Source organism: Aptenodytes patagonicus, chromosome 2, assembly GCF_965638725.1.
Source record: "Aptenodytes patagonicus chromosome 2, bAptPat1.pri.cur, whole genome shotgun sequence".
Lineage (NCBI taxonomy): Eukaryota > Metazoa > Chordata > Aves > Sphenisciformes > Spheniscidae > Aptenodytes > Aptenodytes patagonicus.
The window spans coordinates 103,168,597-103,191,015 of record NC_134950.1 but is presented as its reverse complement, the minus strand read 5'-3'; the positions used below and the strand labels follow the sequence as shown (position 1 = coordinate 103,191,015).

The window sequence follows — 22,419 nt, the reverse complement described above, 5'->3', positions numbered from 1 at the left end:
TTTCCTAATCAAAAGAACCTGAAATCCCCCATGCATTTTTCTGAAGATGTGAAAGGCTTGGCTGATGTATCTCATAGACCCGAAAAGAACATAAAAGCTTTTCCCACTGTCTGCAGTGCAGGCATCTCAGAAGCCCACGATTTTGTGTGTTGTATCATAACCAGAGAGGTATAAAGGATTGAACTCCTAACATTTTCTTACAACCATAACAACCTGGAGCATTCTGATTTAATGGAACTATGGGATGCAAGTCACAGGTTTTGTTATTATTCATAACAATGTTATTGGATGTATTTGTGTAAATGTTTCTGCTTTAAAGAATGCCAAAACATCCTTCTCACCCACCCAAAAACCTTCAGCACTAATTCACACTGAACTCAAATAGCTGCATGGAAGTTCCCCTGTTTATCAGGGATGTTTTTCCAAATAACCAGAAAAGAAAAAAAGAGATTACATTTTCTTCACCCAAACTTATATAAGACATATATAAGTCCTTCTGCCCCCTCAAGACAGCAACTCTGATTTTGATGGTGTTTCTGAATAACAGGAACTCCTAATTCATCTCAAGAAATTATCTTTTCTTAATTTTCACACACTGATGCAATACAAGATGACATATATAGACAGAAAATCTGCAAAGTTGCTCTTAGTGTTATGACAGAAAATCATAAATGACTCCAGTTAAAAATAAACCTGCTCCAGCTGTATTGCATTAATAGCTTTAAAAAGCATGAATACAGGCATTATATACCTCTTTGCAGACTTCTTTCAAATACATTTTGTTGTGTCCTTTGACAAAAAGTTCCTCATATTATTTGTGTTCTGACAGTTATGTAGCACAATAGACAGCATTTACAAATACAGAGAACAACAACCGAACAGGGATACCCCAGGGCGCAGAAAACAGTTAAGAGTACTTAGGGCAATGCTATAGATAATTAGAAAAGAGGAGATGGGAAGAGCAGGAGTTGGGGAAGGTACTGTTGAGTGACTGAGGTATGCAAAGAAAGACACTGAAATGTAACTGCAAATGAGAGAAAGAAATAGGACTTCTACTGCCTGAAGCTGAAAATTAAATGAGTAAGTTGGGTAGAGGGGATAAGGGAGGTCTAGGCGCTAGTTATAACGATTGTGTGCATCTCTCTCTACCTGCCTGATTTCACTGAATTAAAAATCAAAGCGTAATGCCTAGGGGAAAGAAACAGGAAAGCAAGCAACAATAACAGTATATATTTATGGATACTGACAAAAGATATCCCTTCCTCACTGCAGCAAAATGATTTATTCTTCCAAAACCTGCACCTAGGTTCAAAGGGGAAATTAAGGACCAAGGCAGGGAAAAAAAAAGGATGGAAACTGTAATGGGCCTAAGCAAGTGGAGAATAATCTTCGGAAAAGAAGTGACAGGGAATCTGGAGTCTGTTCCTGCCTGCCCCGCAGCAGGTGGCCCTAGGCTCAGTGGAACCACCCCAACAATAGGGATGAAGGAATAACGTAGAGGTATGAACACAGCACGGAGGTTTCTGGGGTTTAGTCCTATGTCTAAATGCTCCTTGAGAGAAGAAATTAGGTACATTTCTGAATCTCTAAAGCGATTGCTCGTGCAAATTATTTACGTTTGTCCAACGTACTTGGGTCTGTCATAACAACTGGGAATTGAAAAGCAGCTCACTTTTGCCACCAAGAGATAAAATCCTAGGAACAGCTGAACCACGTGGTTCATAAACCGTGAGAGGAATGAAGAAAAATAAAGCTACTCCCTGAGGATATCTTCAAAGGAAAGCCACCCGAAGCATTTTTCTCTGCAACTGTGACATCAGGTAAGGGAAGGGAGAAGCAGCTATGTTACCCTAGACATCTACCTGAGATAAGGAAAAGAAACAAAATGAGGACGAAAGAATGAGAGCCAGGTATCTCATATACAAAAACTGGCACTCAGAGATAGAGAGAGACTGTGGCTTGAGCAGCAAGGGGCAACAGAAGAGGGACACAGATGAACACAGACAGCTTCAGAAAACAGAAGTACCTATAACAAAATAGGAAAGGAAATCCCCATCCCCTACAGACTTCACGATGGCAAACAAAAAGTGCACTAGCAAAATGTACGAAGTTTTACACAGATGTGTAAAATCACTGTCAATGAAGCAAAGATGATGATGGAAGAAGGAAGGGCAAGAATGGATTCTAGGAATAAAACACAAGTTTCTACAGTAACTCAGTAACTGTAATACTTCAGAAAAGAAAATCCTACATGAAAACATACTTCTCAGTAAATTAGGATACCAGTAATATGAGTCCTCAAGATGCTTAAGGCATTGAGTTATCCATGAACTTTATAACTAAAACTACATAAAGCTAAAAAAAAAAAAAAAAAAAAAAAAAAAGGGAGCTGAATCTCTTAAGAGAAAGATTTTACATGGTTACAGAATTTCAACTGTCAAGGAAGAGCTCTTCTTTACATGAAGTATGGCAGAAGAGAACAATCTGTAAATAGTGTGGATTACTTTGAAGGAAAGCTGGACTTTACAGAAAAGGAAGAAATAAGGATTGCTTTGTGTAAAATGATTTTTAAAGATTCCCCTTCCTTTTTTAAAAAAACACCTCCAAAGTTTGTAAGACAGATGAATATAGGATTGCATGCCACTATAATCCAACTTGGGCATCAGTTACCACAGTTAAGACTCACAACACACTTGCTCCATCTATAGAGAAATGATGTATAACCTGGCAGGAAAAGCCAGGTTCTCCTTACCTCCACTGGGTCAGGCACTTCGAGTCTTGTTTCCGGAGGAGCTTTCACAACTATAACAGTTTGGTCTTTAAGGCCACTAATTTTTCGAATATCTTGATACGTCACATAAGCTAATGTAATCACTGTTAAGGAATTTTCCAACACAGGTTATAATATATTCAGACTATTAGAAGATGCAGAATTCTTTCAATTATTTTTCCATTTTCCATGGCTACGTTGCTCTTAGCCTAAAGTTTCCTATTCTCTACACTGGTTGTGATTGCAGTGAAACTGTGTGAGAATTTCCCTTTGATCTAACAGCTGAGGTCACCTCCGAGTGACAAAAGGCATTCTTCGTGCTGAGTCCTTCTCCTTTACACGCGTAAAGCTACATAAGCTAAAGCTCAAGAACCCGCAATTACTCACAGACTGCGCAAAGCAAAAATTTTTTTTTTTTTTTTTTTACACCCTTGCTATGAAAATGCAGAGAATTGGAAATCACAGAAAAAATGTAAAGGAATTTACAGACGCATGTTATAGACGTGCATACACAATATATTTTTTAAGTCATCAATAAAATAATTACAATTTTCATTTGAGTTTTTTTAACATTTATATATTCATATATTTATTTATTCATTTATATTATATGAAATTACTTCAAAAAACTGCTTAAACAACTACTTTAAACAACTTGACAGTGCAGAAAGCTGATTTCTACATAAGCACGGAATGAACATAAATATTTTGCTGTTCAACATGAATTTGTCAAATCATCATGAGTGTTTTGGTGGGTTACTGCACAGTGGGGCCTCACTTACTGACCTGTGTAACCGAGGTGTCACAGAGCTTTTGGTCGCGAACTGTGAAACAGCCGCGATTACATGCAAGTGCTTCCAGCTCTTTAGTTTTGTCATCCGTGAGGTATCTAGCATAATACTTATGCCATAGAAGTAAAAAGCCTAATTTATTATTATGCTTTTGGGGGATGTAAAAGTGAACAATTTTGGTAAATGTCTACTGCTACCGTACAGCAAGACAAACTGCCCAAGCTCAAAAAACCAATACGTCTCACATCTGACTTGGACCAAATGCAAAGTAACAGGTCGGGGGCAAAACGACAGGTCAGCTTTCAGGCAGATGGCTTTTATCAAGGCTTCTACCACGCCTTGAGTAAGGTTTAGCAAGGTTTGCAAAGGCAGAGTACAAATTACAGCAACAGTGGCTGTCGCTATATGAACAAAGGAAAGGGTTGCAAGGCTTTCAAATAAAACAACAATCTTCATTGCTGTAGCTAAAAGCTCCCCACGCTAATGCTGGGCAGATCCCAAAACATTCAAGGTAGCGATCAGTTACTGTCTGATTCTATTTATAAGGTCGACAAGGAAGCACACAGCCGGGGCACAAACAATATTTTGGCACTACCTAAACATGAGGGAAAAGAAAAACATTTTCAAAAGCAGAAGCTTCGTCTTCAGAGATTAAGCAAAGGAAGAGGCTTCTCAGCTCCCTGAGTGTTCAGTAGGTCACCTCAGGTCAGGCTTCAGTGAGGTGAGCAAAAGACTATACTGGGATGCACGCAGATTCCTCCCCAGGTTTCACACTTCCACGTTCCTTCCTCAATAATCACTAGTGTTATCAGTAAACTTAGAGTGACAGAAGGGTTTGGGGAATACGCTCTCCTAAATACAAAAGCACGAGGCCAAGACGCTGCTAGTGCTGATCCCTCCTCGCCCATCGACTGCAGGGCAGGGATCTCTACCACAGCAAACAGCACTAGAAAAATACAGAATTGTAATGCTCAATTTTGCTTTGCTTAAATCTCTTCGTGGATCAAGGCAGCGCTGACCCTGCTCCCTATGCCACTCGGTGGTCTTGCTTTCATACTCATTTTGCTTGCTTTCATAGGCATTTTGATACAAGCACAATCAAAAGACAATATTTACATAGTTCACATGACTTGTTACTGACACACTCCTGTAGTTATTTCTTATCCTTCAAAACGGAGAATAAGTCCACCTTATTACATGTTCTTTAAGAACTACTGACTATTAAAGTAATAAAAGTTTTTACATCAGCATTTAATAAAATGCTCTCTTCTGTTGCTAATAGGTGGGAAATCTAGTGAAAATGAGAACTGGTTACTTGCAAGGGGTATTAGCAGCCAAAATACCAGAAGTCATATGAACCTTATGCATTCAAGCATTGCTATTACATTAAATAATTAAGTCTAAAATAGACATTTTGAGAGCTCATAAAACCTTTATCTATTATATTCTAACTTAGATTCTCTAGCCAGAAGCAGCTAAAAATTTGTTGCAAGTTTCAGCCTAAACTGACTCCCAACTTTATTTTCCTCTCTGTGTCTGTAATCTATATACACATCAGTTTAATGTAAAAAAAAAAAAAAAAAAAATTAAGCAATGACTAGACACACACAAGTATTTGTTACCTTAGCAAAGGCTTTGTCTGCATACCTTTATAATTTCTGCACACATACAAATGGGGTTTGCTCTGGGCTCAAGAGTCGAAAAAGCACAGTGTTTTGGATGTTGTCACTCATTAATCAGCTAAATTCTTGGTTCTGCTCTACGTGAACATGGATATTAATGGGCTCCTTCATACACCCACCTTTTTCTCTTTTTTTTTTTTTTGACATTCCAGAAGCATTACAGGTGCAAGTGGCTTAAGTAACTTTTATATAGAACTGCATTAAAACCCGTTACCCAACTTCTGGAAATTTCTGATGCTTCTTATGACATCACTTAGAGGAATTCTCTTAGTATTACAGAGCACAGCAAGGAGACTGACCACCTTTGAGGTTTTGAGAAAAAGGATATCTCTGATTCTCCGAGTCCTCTGTTAGCAGCTTGAGGTCCAGGGTGCAGCTTTGGATTAGCTCATCCAGTTTCTTCTCTTCCTGAGTCAGTTCGGTCACCTCCTTCGTGAGGCCTTGACGCTGTGCCAGCATGCCACCATCCTCTGACAGACTGCAACCCCTGCGGATACAGGGGAGGAAGACACCTTTTCAGCATTTGTAAAACTTGACCCTGTGCTATGGGAAAGGGAAGAGGCAGGCTTTTACAGTGCAGATCAAGTCACAGAATCATAGAATAGTTTGGGTTGGAAGGGACCGCTAAAGGTCATCTAGTCCAACCCCCCTGCCGTGGGCAGGGACATCTTCAACTAGATCAGGTTGCTCAGAGCCCCGTCCAACTTGACCTTGAATGTTTCCAGGGATGGGGCATCCACCACCTCTCTGGGCAACCTGTTCCAGTCTTTCACCACCCTCAGCGTAAAAAATTTCTTCCTTATATCTAGTCTAAATCTACCCTCCTTTAGTTTAAAGCCATTCCCTCTTGTCCTGTCGCAACAGGCCCTGCTAAAAAGTTTGTCGCCATCTCTTTTATAAGCTCCCTTTAAGTACTGACAGGCTGCAATAAGGTCTCCCCAAAGCCTTCTCTTCTCTAGGCTGAACAACCCCAACTCTCTCAGCCTGTCCTCATAGGAGAGGTGTTCCATCCCTCTGATCATTTTTGTGGCCCTCTTCTGAACCCGCTCCAACAGGTCCATGTCTTTCTTATGCTGAGGGCTCCAGAGCTGGACACAGTACTCCAGCTGGGGTCTCACCAGAGCAGAGGGGCAGAATCACCTCCCTCGACCTGCTGGCCACGCTTCTTTTGATGCAGCCCAGGATACGGCTGGCCTTCTGGGCTGCAAGCGCACATTGCCGGCTCATAGAATCATAGAATCATTAAGGTTGGAAAAGACCTCTAAGATCATCGAGTCCAACCGTCAACCCAACACCACCATGCCCACTAAACCATGTCCCTAAGCGCCTCATCTACACATCTTTTAAATACCTCCAGGGGTGGGGACTCAACCACCTCCCTGGGCAGCCGGGTCCAATGTTTAACCACTCTTTCAGTAAAGACATTTTTCCTCACGTCCAATCTAAACCTCCCCTGGCGCAACATGAGCCCATCTCCTCTCGTCCTATCACTAGTTACTTGGGAGAAGAGACCGACACCCACCTCGCTACAACCTCCTTTCAGGTAGTTGTAGAGCGCAATAAGGTCTCCCCCGAGCCTCCTGTTCTCCAGGCTAAACAACCCCAGTTCCCTCAGCTGTTCCTCATAAGACTTGTTCTCCAGACCCTTCACCATCTTCGTTGCCCTTCTCTGGACACGCTCCAGCACCTCAACGTCCTTCTTGTAGTGAGGGGCCCAAAACTGAACACAGTATTTGAGGTGCGGTCTCACCAGTGCCGAGTACAGGGGCACGATCACTTCCCTACTCCTGCTGGCCACACTATTTCTGATACAGGCCAGGATGCCATTGGCCTTCTTGGCCGCCTGGGCACACTGCCGGCTCATGTTCAGCCGGCTGTCAACCAGCACCCCCAGGTCCTTTTCCGACAGGCAGCTTTCCAGCCACTCTTCCCCAAGCCTGTAGCGCTGCATGGGGTTGTTGTGACCCAAGTGCAGGACCCGGCACTTGGCCTTGTTGAATCTCAAACTGTTGGCCTTGGCCCATCGATCCAGCCTGTCCAGGTCCCTCTGCAGAGCCTTCCTTCCCTCGAGCAGATCAACACTCCCACCCAACTTGGTGTTGTCTGCAAACTTACTGAGGGTGCACTCGATCCCCTCGTCCAGATCATTGATAAAGATATTGAACAGAACTGGCCCCAATACTAGCCCTGGGGAGCACCACTTGTGACCAGCCACCAACTGGATGTAACTCCATTCACCACAACTGGTGTTGGGCTCGGCCATCCAGCCAGTTTTCTACCCAGCAAAGAGTACACCTGTCTGAGCCGTGAGCCGCCAGTGTCCAGCTTTTCATCCACCAGTACCCCCAAGTCCTTCTCGGCAGGGCTGCTCTCAATCCCTTCACCCCCCAGCCTGTATTGATACCGGCAGTTGCCCCAACCCAGCTGCAGGACCTTGCACTTGGCCTTGTTGAACCTCATGAGGTTCACACGGGCCCACTTCTCAAGCTTGTCCAGGTCCCTCTGGATGGCATCCCATCCCTCTGGCATGTCAACCACACCACTCAGCTTGGCGTCATCTGCAAACCTGCTGAGGGTGCACTCAATCCCCCTGTCTACGTCATTGATGAAGATATTAAACAGTACCAGTGCCAATATGGACCCCTGCGGGATGCGACTCGTCACCAATCTCCATCTGGACATTGAGCCGTTGACCACTACCCTCTGGATGCAACCATCTAACCAATTCCTCACCCACCAGACAGTCCACCCATCAAATCCATACCTCTCCAGTTTAGAGAGAAGGATGTTGTGGGGGACCGTGTCAAAGGCCTTACAGAGGGCCAGACAAATGATATCTGTAGCCCTTCCCATGTCCACTGGTGTAGTCACTCCATCACAGAAGGCCACTAGGTTGGTCAGGCAGGACTTGCCCCTGGTGAAGCCATGCTGGCTGTCTCGAATCACCTCCCTGTCCTCCATGTGCTTTAGCGTAGCTTCCAGCAGGACCTGTTCCATGATCTTCCCAGGCACAGACGTGAGACTGACTGGCCTGTAGTTCCCCGGGTCTTCCTTTTTTCCCCTTTTAGAAATGGGGGTGATGTTTCCCCTTTTCCAGTCAGTGGGAACTTCACCAGACTGCCACGACTTCTCAAATACGATGGCTAGTGGCTTAGCAACTTCATCCACCAGTTCCTTCAGGACCCGTGGATGGATCTCATCAGGTCCCATGGACTTGTGCACCTTCAGGTGCCTTAGATGGTCTTGAACCTGATCTTCTCCCACAGTGAGCAGCTCTTCATTCTCCCAGTCCCCGCCTTTGCCTTCTGCAGCTTGGGCAGTGAGGCTCGAGCACTTGCCAGTGAAGACTGAGGCAAAAAAGTCATTGAGTACCTCAGCCTTCTCCATATCGTGGGTAACCAGGTCTCCAGTTTTGTTCTGGAGAGGGCCCACATTTTTCCTTGTCTTCCTTTTATCCCCAACATACCTATAGAAGCTTTTCTTGTTGCCCTTGACGTCCCTGGCCAGATTTAATTCTATCAGGGCTTTAGCTTTCCTAACCTGATCCCTGGCTGCTCGGACTTCTCTGTATTCCTCCCAGGCTACCTGTCCTTGCTTCCACCCTCTGTAGGCTTCCTTTTTGTGTTTGAGTTTGTCCAGGAGCTCCTTGTTCATCCATGCAGGATGAACAGGCATTTTTGCCTGACTTCCTCTTTATTGGGATGCATCGCTCCTGAGCTTGGAGGAGGTGATCCTTGAATATTACCCAGCTTTCTTGGGCCCCTCTTCCCTCCAGGGCTTTGTCCCATGGCACTCCACCAAGCAGATCCCTGAAGAGGCCAAAGTCTGCTCTCCTGAAGTCCAGGGTAGTGAGCTTGCTGTGCGCCCTCCTCGGTGCCTTAAGGATCTTGAACTCTACCATTTCATGGTCACTGCGGCCAAGGCTGCCCTTGAGCTTCACATTCCCCACCAGCCCCTCCTTGTTGGTGAGAACAAGGTCCAGCATAGCACCTCTCCTTGGTGGCTCCTCTGCCACTTGAGAAGGAAGTTATCATTGACACACTCCAGGAACCTGCCGGATTGCTTACGCCCTACCGTGTTGTCCCTCCAACAGATGTCGGGGTGGCTGAAGTCCCCCATGAGGACCAGGGCTTGTGAGCGTGAGGCTGCTCCTATCTGTCTATAGAGGGCCTCATCTGCTCGGTCTTCCTGGTCAGGTGGCCTGTAGCAGACCCCCACTGTAATGTCACCTGTCCCTGCCTTCCCTTTAATCCTGACCCATAAGCTCTCTGTCAGCTCCTCATCCATCCCCAGGAGGAGCTCCATGCACTCCAGCTGGTCATTGACATAGAGGGCAACACCCCCTCCTCATCTCCCCTGCCTGTCCTTCCTAAAGAGCCTGTATTCCTCCATCCCAACACTCCAGTCATAGGAACCATCCCACCACATCTCCGTGATGCCAATAAGGTCGTAGCCCTGCAGGCGTGCGCATGTCTCTAGCTCATCTGGTTTATTCCCCATGCCATATGCATTTGCATAGAGGCATTTAAGTTGGGCCCCCAGTGAAGCCGTCTTACTGGCTGGAGTTCCTTTGTGCTGCTCTTCAGGCGCTCTCCTGCTGACCTGCGTTCCCTCTCCAGGCTCTGGGCATCTATTGCTGGCCCTGGCATCAAACTGGTAGGAGTGGGATGGATTGAGGTTCCCCTCCCTCGGCATCTCTAGTTTAAAGCCCTCTTCACCAGCTTGGCAAGCCTATGACTGAAGATGCTCCTCCCCTTCTCTGACAGATGGACCCCGTCAGCCCCCAGTAGACCAGGTTTCTCAAAGCGAGTCCCATGGTCTAAGTAGCTGAACCCCTGGCTGTGGCACCAGTCCCGTAACCATTTGTTGACTCGCCAGATTCGACTGGCCCTTTCAAACCCCTTCCCTTTGACCGGCAGGATTGATGAAAAAACTACCTGCGCTCCTGAGTCCCTTACCGCTGCTCCCAGGGCTCTGCAGTCCTTCTTGATAGTCCTCAGACAGCTCTTGGCTGTGTCACTGGTGCCCACGTGAAACAGTCCTTAGCTCCTTCTCCCTCAACCTGCCCATAGCGAATCAACATAAACTACGCTTTCCAGAAAAAGCATCTTTTTATCATGACAACACATTTTGGAACTAGCATCAAGATGGAGAAGTCGAATATTTTTAAGTACTTCCAAAATCTTTTTTCTAACGCCCCTCTCCTCTAACCACACCCTGAAAAAGACCGAGGAAGGCAGTAGGTAGAGATGTGTACCTAAAATCTTACTCCACTTGCGAAAGCAAATGAGTTAATCCAGTATTCAGACAAAATGCTGGTTTCTAACTTCCCTGACAAATGCTATTTATACACTGAAAACCTGTCTTAACAGAAAAAGAAAGCTTTTTCCTGATAGAAGGCGTTTTGGATGATTACTTGGAGCAAAGTGTTAGAATGGAAGGTGGGAGAAGAAAAACACTGCTGCTCTGTGACAGTGAAATCAGCCAGCAGGAATGGAAAAGGATAACGAATACTCACATCCACTGAATGTTGTTTTTGGATTTTTTCTTAATGAGATGGATGCCTTCCAGTACATTGGTGATATCGTAAATCCTCCTTTTTTGCACCTTGAGGACCTCTGCCGCTCTGTTCAAATCTAAGACCCCATCAGGAGATTGGCTCAGCAACTGAATGAACTTCTTTGTAAGAAGGCCAAGTGATGTATCATACCGAGTCTTTTCTGAAGGAGATTTTGGAGCTTGGAAAGAAAAGAGAAAAAAACCCAGATAAATCGGTTTTCTCATTTTGGTTCCGAAAGCAGCATCCAGAAATGAAAGGATACATATTACAGATATTTCTTTCATTTTTACTAAAGAAATCTCTCAAACCTCTGCATTAAGACACAACTTACCACTGGGTATTTATTTGTATTTCAAGATGTACTTTTCCAAAAGTCACAGGTACATGAGCAAATACATACATTTTTTTAAATGCAAATATTTCCATTAGTCTGACGGATACACGTAGCAATATTCTACTTAGGCTTTCACTATGTGAATTCTTCATAGTAATTTTAGTATCTATTTATCCTGGCAGCAATACCAAAAATTCCCCTATGACTCTCCTTCATCAGGCTGATAGCCAGCTTTCATCAGGGTTTGATTTTCCCCTCTTGTAAGATAAGTGTTTCACATGCAATTAAGCAGGACTTAGGTGTACTTCAGTGGGTGAACACAATGACAGATTCCATCAGTGCCAGGCCCCATGGCTTACAGAACACTCAAGTGAATTAGGGAGATTGACGCAAGGTACAATTTATAATCATCATTTCTCCATAACCAAACAATGCGCAAACTGGGCAAGAGTATCCACTTCTTTTAAATTAGAAGTCAGCAAACGGCTCGGATCTTACTAGACAATTCGCTGCTCTAACGCACAAATGTAGCTTCTATGTACTTGATAGATGAGCTTTTAAGAGTTTAAATACGTAGATCAGAATAATTTCTAATTCTAAATGTTCAAGGCCTTTGTGTCAAGGGAAATGAGCCAGCCTTTATTAGAAGTCTGCTGGTCTAGTGCATCTCAAACCTTTCATTTGCTTCAAGTATTATGCAGGATGGATCTTAGGCTGATGTGGTGGTCATTTTCATGTTTTCAAGGTTCAGGTCCCACACTTAATTGCAGAAGTCAGTCAAAACTGAAATTCTACCTGAAAGCGAACCTTTAGACTACCCCGAAATATTTTGAAGGATATGATGGCTTTTCAATAAAAACCAATTCATTGCCTGTTTGCAAAGAAAACCTGCTGTATCTCGTTCTTTGATAGATTCAGGGCTTGTCTGCACTGGGAAATGGAGGAAAATTCATATCAATTAGGTGACCTTATGAATTTAGAGCAGGGTGGGTTTTGTTTGTTTGTTTGAATTTGGGGTTTGGAAAAGAATAAGAGGATCAGAGTGAGAAGGGCAAGAGAATACTTGATCCCCACCTAAAATGGCATATGCTCCTGGTCATGCAGCAAGGAAGTTCTCTATACAGCCTTATCAACACTGCAGCAGCATCCTATGCTCCGAATGGTACTGAACTTCCGTGAGAACACACTTCAATTTAAAACGGACTTCATTTAGCTTAATGAAGTTTAGTTTAATTAAAACAACTGTGGTGGTTTAATTTGTCTGCTTTAAGTTCATATCTTCAGCTAATTTCACTTCTCCCATCTGCCTCAATAGAAACAAGACTTAGACTAGTGAGGAGGGACAAGTACCCCTTCACATCTCTTGCTCTTCCATCACTACCACTGCTGACCCAGTCCTCCTTTTTCCCCATTCCCCTCTCTCTGCAAGCCTAATTCTCCTGCTGAAATCCCCCAAACAAGATGGCAAGGCTACACCCCCAGCTCCTGTTGCAAGAAACCTACTGCCCAAGGCCATACAGATGTGCAAAAATTAATACTTGCAGTAACTAAACAGTGGCAGTAATAATCTAGTCATATTGCCGGGGGAGGAGGCAGCTCAGAGCCCACAAAAAACATTTAAGTGCAACGCTGCTGGGGCACAGCAGCTCTTTGCAAACCCCTGCCTGGGGGAAGAAGCCCTGCCAATCAGCTACTGTAACTTTAGCGAGGAAGGAGGAGGCTGGCCTGATTAGCCTTGCCTGAAAACTGTGCGTTTGATCCCGTCGTATCATCTTGATTCCTCAGCATCTACCTCTCCTAAGCATCCCCAACTTCACGTCCTTGGCTGAAGAGGAGGTCCTGGACGGAGAGGCTGCAGGCTGCCCAGCAGGCAGAGGGACAGACCTAACAGCCAGGAGCCTCTGCGGCCTCTCAGCAGCTCTGCACCAGCAATTGATGCACACTGCAAACACGTTGTGCGCCGCTTGGCTGTGGGGTCGAGTATGTTGCACACACATCCAGGTGAGGACAGTAACAAACACACTTTTTTAGCAAGGTAACGCAGCCTGTTGTACTGGTTTACTCTGATCTCAAGCTAGCGAAATCAAAAAACTGTGCCATACAGCGTGTTACAAGTTCCCTTACTTTTTGGACTATCTGGACTTCTTGTGGCAGCTCTTCCTTTCCCCTTTGGAGTCTTTAGTCCTTCAGCAAGATACTGGTGGCCACTTTCTCCTAGCTCCAGCCTTCGTTTTGCCTGTTAAAAAAAACAGTTGGTTTTTTTTAATTGATGGATTGTTAAGAAGTGTATTTCACTTTATCAAACACAATATTGGGATTACAGGAAAGGCAGACAGCAGTGAACTTTTCACAGCAAGGTTCTGTATCAGTACAGGTTCATACCCCATATTGATCACAAGGCAATCTGAATATTTGTGGGAATCCAAAGGTGGACTTCAATGTTTCACTCTCAAAGGCTAGGTTGATGGTTTTGTTTGGAAAATTCAGCAATGTTTTTTAATTTGAAAAGTTGAGTGACGGTTGTATGACCTGCTTCAGTCTAGTCTGGACCTTTTTAAATACATATGAAAGATTTCTACCTCCATTTGAGTTGAGAACGTTTCAGTTAAGAAAACCAAAGACAAATGCTCAAGCACACAGGTATGCACACACAAAGCTACATTTCTTTTGAAAAACTCCTTATATTCGTGTAAGTTTGTGCACAAGTAGTATTAGTGCAAGTTACATTTTTCCTTCCCCATTTGAAAGGATGGCTTTGAGAGGGCCAGTAACTTCCACTACTGTAAGCTTTCCATCGATGAAATACGAGACACAACATCAAGAGCAGCATTGGACAACTGTTCTCCTCTGCTTGTCAACAGTTTGTCCTCATTGAAAGCACAACCACTACATTTATTTCACATTAACTAGCATGTTTGCATTAAAGCTGCCTACATAAAAGCAAGGTGGAGCAAAAGTAGTATCAGAAAGATGATGCCTGAAAATCAGCTAAACGTTGCATTTAGCTCAAAGGAAAGCTGTGTACATCCTGAATTATAAAAATCATGAATGAAACTGTTGAACTATGCAACACAAAGACAAACTGCAACGAAAACCACCACCAATATGAATTTTGTTCCTAGACAGAAATACAATCTACTATCTTTGGAAACAATTCTATACCCTGCCATGCTAGTCAGGTTACTGAAATTAAATCTGGGGATACTTGTTATCCTAACAATAGAAAGAACATTACCTGGGAAGACACAGAAAAAAAGAAAAAAGTTTTACATCTAGTGAAGTTTAGCCAAATAACTGTTTCTGAAGAATGTTGTTTATTCAATTAGGTAGGATAATTCAGAGTATTTTATTTGCTTGCTCTTTAGACTTGCCCCAGAGGGTTGGATCGTATTCTGCTCCTCAGGGAAACAAGATAAAATAATACATTCTGCTATGGAGCTATAGACAGATATTTCTGTATTGTGGATTTAGCCTATGCTTTTTACTTCGGGTCTGTGACCAACAGAAGGCTCTAAATAAATTCATTTATATGCATTTATTTATGGATAGCTAACATCTTTGTACTGGACTCCATTTGCAAACCTCAAACTTATTAAAAGGCGAGTTAAAGTACATGAAAATCATATAAGCCCACAGCGTAACAGCGTGTGCAGAGTGCTCAAGCCACTCTTCTCCGTATTTTGTGCAAAGGGGCAATGCACTAATTCATCAGTGACAGAGCAAAACTGAACTAACTGCATCCTTCTAACCAATGCAGGCACCGGGCTCCCGGCGGCCCATTGGTGGCAGCTTCTAATGGCGTGAAAGACCTCTGCTCCTCTCCCTGAGACATCCGCTCTGTAATCCAAGGACACAGATTTTAAAAAGGTCAACAGTTAACAAAAGCATCCAGCTAATATGTTTAGCCACCATAATTGGATTAAATTAAGATTACAGCTATTCCAGAGGGAGAAATACATTTCACACTTTTTATAAGTAAGTGTTTTACCACCCTGAGAACTATAAGAGAAAAGGATGGAGGTGTGAAAAGGGAACAATTCAGGGTGTGGGAAGACTAGGCCAAAGGGGTACAATTAAAGATAAAAGAGAATCTCAAAACCAGGTGTGAGAAGGAGGGGAAATGCTAAAGACTCAAAATCCAGAGATTTGCAGCAGCTCTCTCCATCAGAAGAGAAACTACACATCATTGGGCTACACATCAAAACTTTTTGTCTCAACTTGTTTGCAAGACATGAACAACGTTATTTTGCCCCTACTTTTGTGGTTAAACACTTACAACTTGCTCCTGTGAACTTCAAATAATCAGGTTTTGTAGTGAGAGAACATAAACAGCATCCTTTGGCTGCGCACAGCAGCGCAAGCCCATCCGTGTGTGTCGGGGGGTGTTACAAACAACACACTCTTGTTGGTCTCACCAGCGTACCGTACCTACAGGCAGCACAGGACTGTTGACTAGCTTCTGGAAAAATACCAAACGGCAGAGATAGCACTACAAGGTAGTTATTTTGTAGGGCACGAAGCATACAGAAAACCTGAGCAAGAGATACAGAGCAAAATATTTTAGAAGAGTTTAAAAGAGCTTGGTGAAGTTACCAAGAGGCAATTTTAGCAAACCCTGGGGGATGTTTAATTTCTGGCCAGATGTTACACATCACTCAGCAAGTGCTTTCTTCCCCTTCCTGTTTTACAAACTTCATAACAAGATGCAGGTTTGAAGTGGTATATTCTCTCAATTTCTTCTTCCCTGACTTACAGACCAAAGATTTTCTAGTGCCTTTTTCTTTGCACTAGAGATCCTGGGGGACTCACGGTTTCTCTCTCCTATCTCCAAAATTATTCATAGTGCTTTCTGATAACAGACTTCCATTGAGAAATCTCAAGATCTGCATTCAGCAATCAGCAGAATCAGTAACCCTTTAAAAAAAAAAAAAAAAAAAAAATCTTGATTTGCATAACTTATTTCTGCTACAGCACTGTATTTGTTATTTGCAGTATTTCTACAAGTTTTTGTACAAATTTTGTATTGTCTTTATTTGCATTGTTTGATCAATCATAGCATGCAGAATCTTCTGACACAGTATGTGGGACCTGCTAAGAAGTATCAAGCCAAAAGACACCAGCACAAAGCATCCCAATGGTAGGGAAAGATAGGAAGCATAGGGACTAAGAACTTCTCAGCAACATGAAACTTGAGTGCAATAAATGGAAGTCAGATTCCTCAGGGGGATCGTGAAAGGAGCATAAAGCACATGGGGCAATGAGACAGGTAAAGCCACAAATTGATACATCCAGCGAGAAACATAAAAGTAACAGGAAAGCATCCTATTGATCTGAACCAGACACCTACCTAACCCCTTGGTGGAGACCTGAAAAGTTTGGCATCAACTTTTTTTTACTCCATTTTCTCTTTCAATACTACAAGCAACTGCTGATATAGATACAACTATGGATCCACTGTTCAGTGCAGACCACTAAGAACCGGCGGCACCTCGACTCCTACGTAGTTATGCCCTTTTAGCTTCAATCCCTTTTTTTTTTAAAAAAAAAAAAAAAAAAAGAAACCCAGGTAGCTACCACAATTAACATCAGAGGCAAACCCACAAGAACGTCTTCATAAGAACACTTGTGTCTATAGGAAAATAGTTTAAAATCTACTAGGACAAGCTAAGTATTTTCAATTAGGCAGGACCTGATGAAATTCACTTTACAATACTCAGTCTCAGGGATTAACTTTTAAGAAGAGGTTGGAGGCAGGTATGCTTACAGAAGACTAGAAAAAGAGCAAACGTAGCTTATCACGAATTGAAAAAAGGGATGGAAAAGGTGCAATCGGGAAATTATAGCCCATCCCTCCTTAATGGGCTGCTCTGACCTCACAGCTACCTGGGTCTAACAGGTTGCTGCCACCACCACTTCTCCTGCGTCCTCCCTCCAACCCTGAGCTACCACTGCTCCCCCGCTGCGGGCAGCACCCGACCGATGGGTCCTCATCAGACCCCGCAGGGAGCTGGCTCAAGGGATCACAACCAGCAGAAACCTAACCCTCCTCCAAAACAGAAGTGAGGAGTTTTCTGCTGGGTTAGCCCTTGCCAGGCGACTTGTCTGCACTGAGGGCTGCCGAGCAGGAGTGGTGGGACACCTTCCATCCTCCTTGGGGCATCAGCTTGGCATTCGAGTGGCTTTGCTTTCGTGTCACACAGCAATCAACTTCAGTTCTTGGGGAAAGAAACTGGCACCAATTAAAAAGAAAAAAAAAAGTCAGAGTGTTACCTTGTAAGAACATAACAGATAGAGTGCTAAGCATGATGTAACAGCCAGCACGGGGTTTTGTCAAGATAGCAGAGGGGGAAGTACCGTGGGGGGGGACAGCCAGCATCAGTTTTTGAAGACCGCACCGTGTCAAACCAAAGCCTCATTTTCTGTGAGGCTTATATTTTTAAGTTCGAGGGAAGCAGCAGTAAAACGTCCTCTAACTCTTTCCAATGATAAAACCATGGAGCATAACTTTGCCAAACTATGCGCATTTGAAATTTTTCCTGCTAGATGTCTCCCTCAGCTTTATTACTGGACGCAAGACAGTTGCTCTGTCTGGAAGAGACAGACCTAAGAAAAACTACGTTACCTGTGCTACCTTCTGAAACCCCTTGGTCTGAAATATTGCTGCACCCACTATGCTTTAGCAGGCACATAAAATTTGACAGAAGGATTATCTGAGTCGGGCATGTGCCTTTCTATTCCCTCCAAATCCTAAATTTAAAAACACTTGGAAAAGCACAGCTGGTACATTTTCAGTATAAACATTAACAGCCAAATTCCATTTCAAACTGCAAGCGCCACAGCTCTTGGGCCTGCCCAGGCTATGCACATGCTATCTCCTGGGAGGTCCCATCCAGGATGAGACACATCTAAGTCCCCTGCCCCCGTAGCAGGCATTCAGGGCATATTAGAGCAGCAGTAGTCTGATTTAAATACAAAGGGACAAAAGTTGAACTCAGGATGAGAGCAAAAGTAAACTGGGACAAAGTCTGCTGAGATGGGGACAGAAGATAAAATAACTTATTCCAAAAAAATGGGATGAGGAGTTGGAAAGCAACTCCCATTTAGGGTTGACTGAGCAGGGAAAATAGGAAGATTGGAAATGACCAAGCATAGCAAGGAATAAATTGTGTGTATTAAGTGATAGCTGACGGTGAACCAAGCAGCAAGCCAGAGAAATGTGTCTTAGCGCTCAACTGTGTCTCCGTCAGTGTCTCAGAGTGAGGACTAAGTTGGGCAAGTTAAGCAAGGGCAGATGACTAAGTCTGGCGTAGTCTCTAGAAGATATTACAATTGCTAGGGGCAGATAAAAGGGCAGCTTTTCTGTATGTCACCACAATGGTGATATTACTGGGGAGGGGATGCAAGCCTATCCAGAGAGTACAGATAACTTTTGAAAGCAGAGAGGAAGCCATAGCACAGGCACTTTAACAATCCCTACACACTTTCCACAGGTATTCCTCCATGTTTTCAAAATTAAGCAGTCACTCAAAAATACAATTTAAAAGCCGAGGTTCTGAGGCATGAACTCTGGAAAGCTGTTCTGGAGGTCAAGAGCTGCAGAGAAGAAAGCAAACACCTTACATGAAAGGGTAAATTAAGCTGGAGCTTGATGAGGGAGGAATACAAGTGAAGAAGCAAAGAAAAAAGACACCTTGGGGTGAATGCACAGAAAAATTCATATGCTAGGGAGATTTCTCCACTGAACAAGGTGATACAGGCTGTGCCTTTTGAACGCGCTCAAATGAACAAACTCTGGTATGTGGAGTTTGTGTGCCTGCCAGAGGGCTGTACCCAGCTGAGGGCATGGCAAACACTACAGCTAATGCCAGGAGAGACCGAAAAATGGGGAGAGGTGCAGAGAGGAAAGCAGAGGAGCTCTCAGCAGGGAAAGGGCTGAGCTCTGCAGGTCAGCTCACAAGTGAGGAAACACCTGAGGTCAGCAAAAAGATGCAAGAGGACTCTCCGAGTTGCTGCCTTCGGACTCCTAGTGACAACTCCTCGTTTCGTGCCTATTTCTGTTGAGCAACGAGGAAATAAATTTGCAGTCCACGCTCCTGGAAGGGAGACAGAGTTCAGTTTTCCATGAAGAAATATTTACCCCAGTGGTCTACACACAGATACCAATAATTTGTACTATACTACCCTTGGTTTTAAGTAGTTAATTCTGACAGTATAAAACCATAAAAAGGGTGTTTAAGAAAAGAATAGGAAGATAAAGAAATAGCTGGGAATTAAACTACTTGCACATAAAAGACAATAAACTAAGTATGTTCTTAAAACGGAGGTTTCTAAAAGCCCTCTCAACTCTTCCCAAAAATATTACTTCTCTGTCAAAAGCAGGCATTCCCCTACTACCCTACACAGAGGAACAAGACCAGGAATGGCACTTTAATGAAAACATGACCTTGAAATTAAGTTTTACACGTAGCTCATTCATTAGACTGAGGTAAAAGCATATAAAGAATACACAAAAAATAGTGCCTTGAAAATTGAATAAATTGTAAAAGCAAGAAAAAGAACAGGAGTCTGAAACATCGCTACTTATTAGTCAGGATTATTAGTTGAGTGACAAGCAGCTGGTATATAAAGTAACATTTAAAGAAGCATTTTAAAGCAAATGAAAACACAGCTTACAGAAATCATCCTGATCAATCTACTCCAACACAAAAGCCCCAAATTTTCTTCTCAGAAAATGGCAACTGTAGTAAAAAGGGGACAAAAAAATCATTTCCACTATACCAATTTGTGTTTCCTAAACTATCAGCTTATTTTTCAGCTTATCAGGTATCAGCTTATTACAGTTTTGACTGAGGGAAATTCTTCTTTAGCTCCTATATTGAAATTATTCATTCAGCTACAGTCAAATTCAAATTGCTTGTTTTTAATGTAGATGAATATTAAAAGAAAATCCCCTTTGTATGTCTTAATTGGGTTTATCATTCAATAAGAGGCACCTCACAATTATCAAATTAAACTACATTCTGATCATTTGCATCTCCTCATTAGGCATTTGACCCTGAGAGCTGAAGGCTGATAGCGTTACTCTGGTGAAGTTTCTTTCAAGGCCTAATTAAACCATCCTATTTCCATCGATTTTCCATTTTCACAATTCCCTCAGAAGTATCGGGAGTGTCAAGGAAGCCACGAACTGTAAGCTCTTAAATATCAAACCGTAAGACTCACATTTAGCTCAAAAAAGTTAAAATGTGGGTGGCCAAGTTTCATCAGCAGATTCTTGTTTGAAAGTAGGACCCAAGCCAGAGGAACCCAGCGATGGCTTTCCCTGCTCAGGTTGAATATGCAGAAAGAAGTAATGCAAGTGTCATGAGTGCCTCCCAGTCATTACTGCAGAACATCACACAATGCCATTTCTAACACCCACTGAAAGGAATACATTAGCTTTCAGACATGTTAACAGATAGAGCGTGGATAGCTCGTTCCCGCATTAGCAGCGCTGTGCATCGATGCCCGGCACCTCACCCCCATGTGGCAGTTCACACTTCTCTCATCTCAGTCCTGTCCGAAGAGAAGAACGTTTTCAACCACTTTTAAATGAAACACGATGACCTGAACCAAACCAAGAAATTAGCGAAACGTAGCAATGAAAAATGGTGGTTTCTTCCTAGACCTACAGCAGGTCATTTTTTCTGAAGGAGGATTATAATCTCAAGGTACTAATTCCCTTTGATTTTCATCCTGATATCTTGTGGAGAGGTGACCTGCCAGAAGGTCAGAGTGCCTCGGAGTCACCACCACCAATGTAACTCGGGCACTGAGGTAAGCGGACAACCCATTTTCTGCTCATCAGTCTACTCGGATGCCATGGGATCAGCCTACACCCCATCAGGCTTGTGCTCAGTATAGTAGCCACTGCTAAAATGTGCAGCTTATCTTGTTCTCCTACACCGGTGCAGTACTTCGTATTTTCTTTGCACCAGAAGGGGAAGGACATGACAACGGTTGTGCAAGAAATAAACCAAAGCATAAGCCACGTTTCAGGCCTCAAACCAACAGAATTACACCTATGCTGCATAGGAAATGAATCATCTGAGATCTTTCTATTGCAATTTTTTCCACGAAATATGAAACAATTACTTCTTACTGGAAGCAATGGCTTTGCACTGTACTAAGCTTGAAGGCTCCAGTTACCACTTCATGTTGAAATATGAAAAGTTATTTTCAGGAAACTGCACCCAGTTTTCATCTCAACTGCTAAACTGCCCAAGGTGAGGAGCACATGTCTCTGAGCAGTCCTGAAAACGGCTCCATGTAACAGCTACTCCCTCATCCCAACAGCTGCTGGAGGCTGAGCTGCACCTGCCCGGTGGTTAAGGCGGAAGCTCTGGAGACAAAACTTCCAGACAATATACTGACAGACAGCCAAGACCCGCATGCAGAAGCACAAACAGACCAACCAGCATTTGGGGGCAAATCCTGACTGCAGGTTTTTGGGGTGGCTGGGTGCAGCAAGACAGTTTCCCACCCCGGTGAGCATGGCCAGCACCGTGGTGGCAAGGCTAGCCCTGCCACCAGCAGGCTTTATCACCAGCCTGGTCCCACAAACTGATGGCAAAGCTACTGGCCATTCGCCCAATCCCAAAGATACCACTTCAGCAAGGCTGCTGCCTCTAGAGCAAAGCTCGGGGGTTTTCAGTTGCAGTTCACGTCAGTAATTTCTCACCACAGACATCCTTTGAAGAAAACAAGGCTGTCATAAAACAGGCCTGACACTGAGCTTTCAAACTGATGGCAAGAGGGCGGGGGGGCAGGACGTGACGACAGACCGGCCGCATAAGAGCCTTCTTGGTGTAATTTCTTTGCATTGCATATACATGTAACAATTACACCAACACAGGTCCGCTTTTAACATTACGCATCGAGATCAAAGTAAGCCAAATAAGAAAGTGATAGTTTAAATTCGCATGGTGTGTGATAGGGTACCACATCTTCATGTGGCGGCAGAGCTGCTTGCAATGCTTCAGCCCTTCAGGAGACTTCAGTCTCCTGACTGGTGAAGCTAAAACTGAACTGGACCAAGGGAAATAAATCTTCTGTATCATTTTAAGGTTGGTCCCAAAGAAAAACCAATTGCAAAGCAGTCAGTCTCAAAAGATATCCTGGAGATTATTTTGGTTTTTGTATTTAAGGACTATTTTTAAAAAAGTCATTAACTTCAAAATAAGATTGTGACTGGATTAGTTCCACTGAGTGGCTTCCACTCTGTGTGGAAATTAGCACAGCTA

The 22,419-nt window shown here is 43.5% G+C and overlaps 1 protein-coding gene across 3 annotated transcripts in view; it reads right to left on the bottom strand.

The window, feature by feature from the left end:
• The window catches only part of E2F3 (E2F transcription factor 3), a 47,684-nt gene that overhangs the window by 3,275 nt on the left and 21,990 nt on the right, over positions 1-22,419 (bottom strand). For all 3 annotated transcript variants that reach the window (XM_076330631.1, XM_076330632.1, XM_076330633.1), the window contains exons 2-5: positions 13,262-13,373; positions 10,762-10,981; positions 5,572-5,730; positions 2,753-2,867 (exon numbers count right to left, since the gene is read on the bottom strand). In XM_076330631.1, coding sequence (XP_076186746.1) covers positions 2,753-2,867; positions 5,572-5,730; positions 10,762-10,981; positions 13,262-13,373 — 606 coding nt within the window. The remainder of the gene's footprint in view (positions 1-2,752; positions 2,868-5,571; positions 5,731-10,761; positions 10,982-13,261; positions 13,374-22,419) is intronic.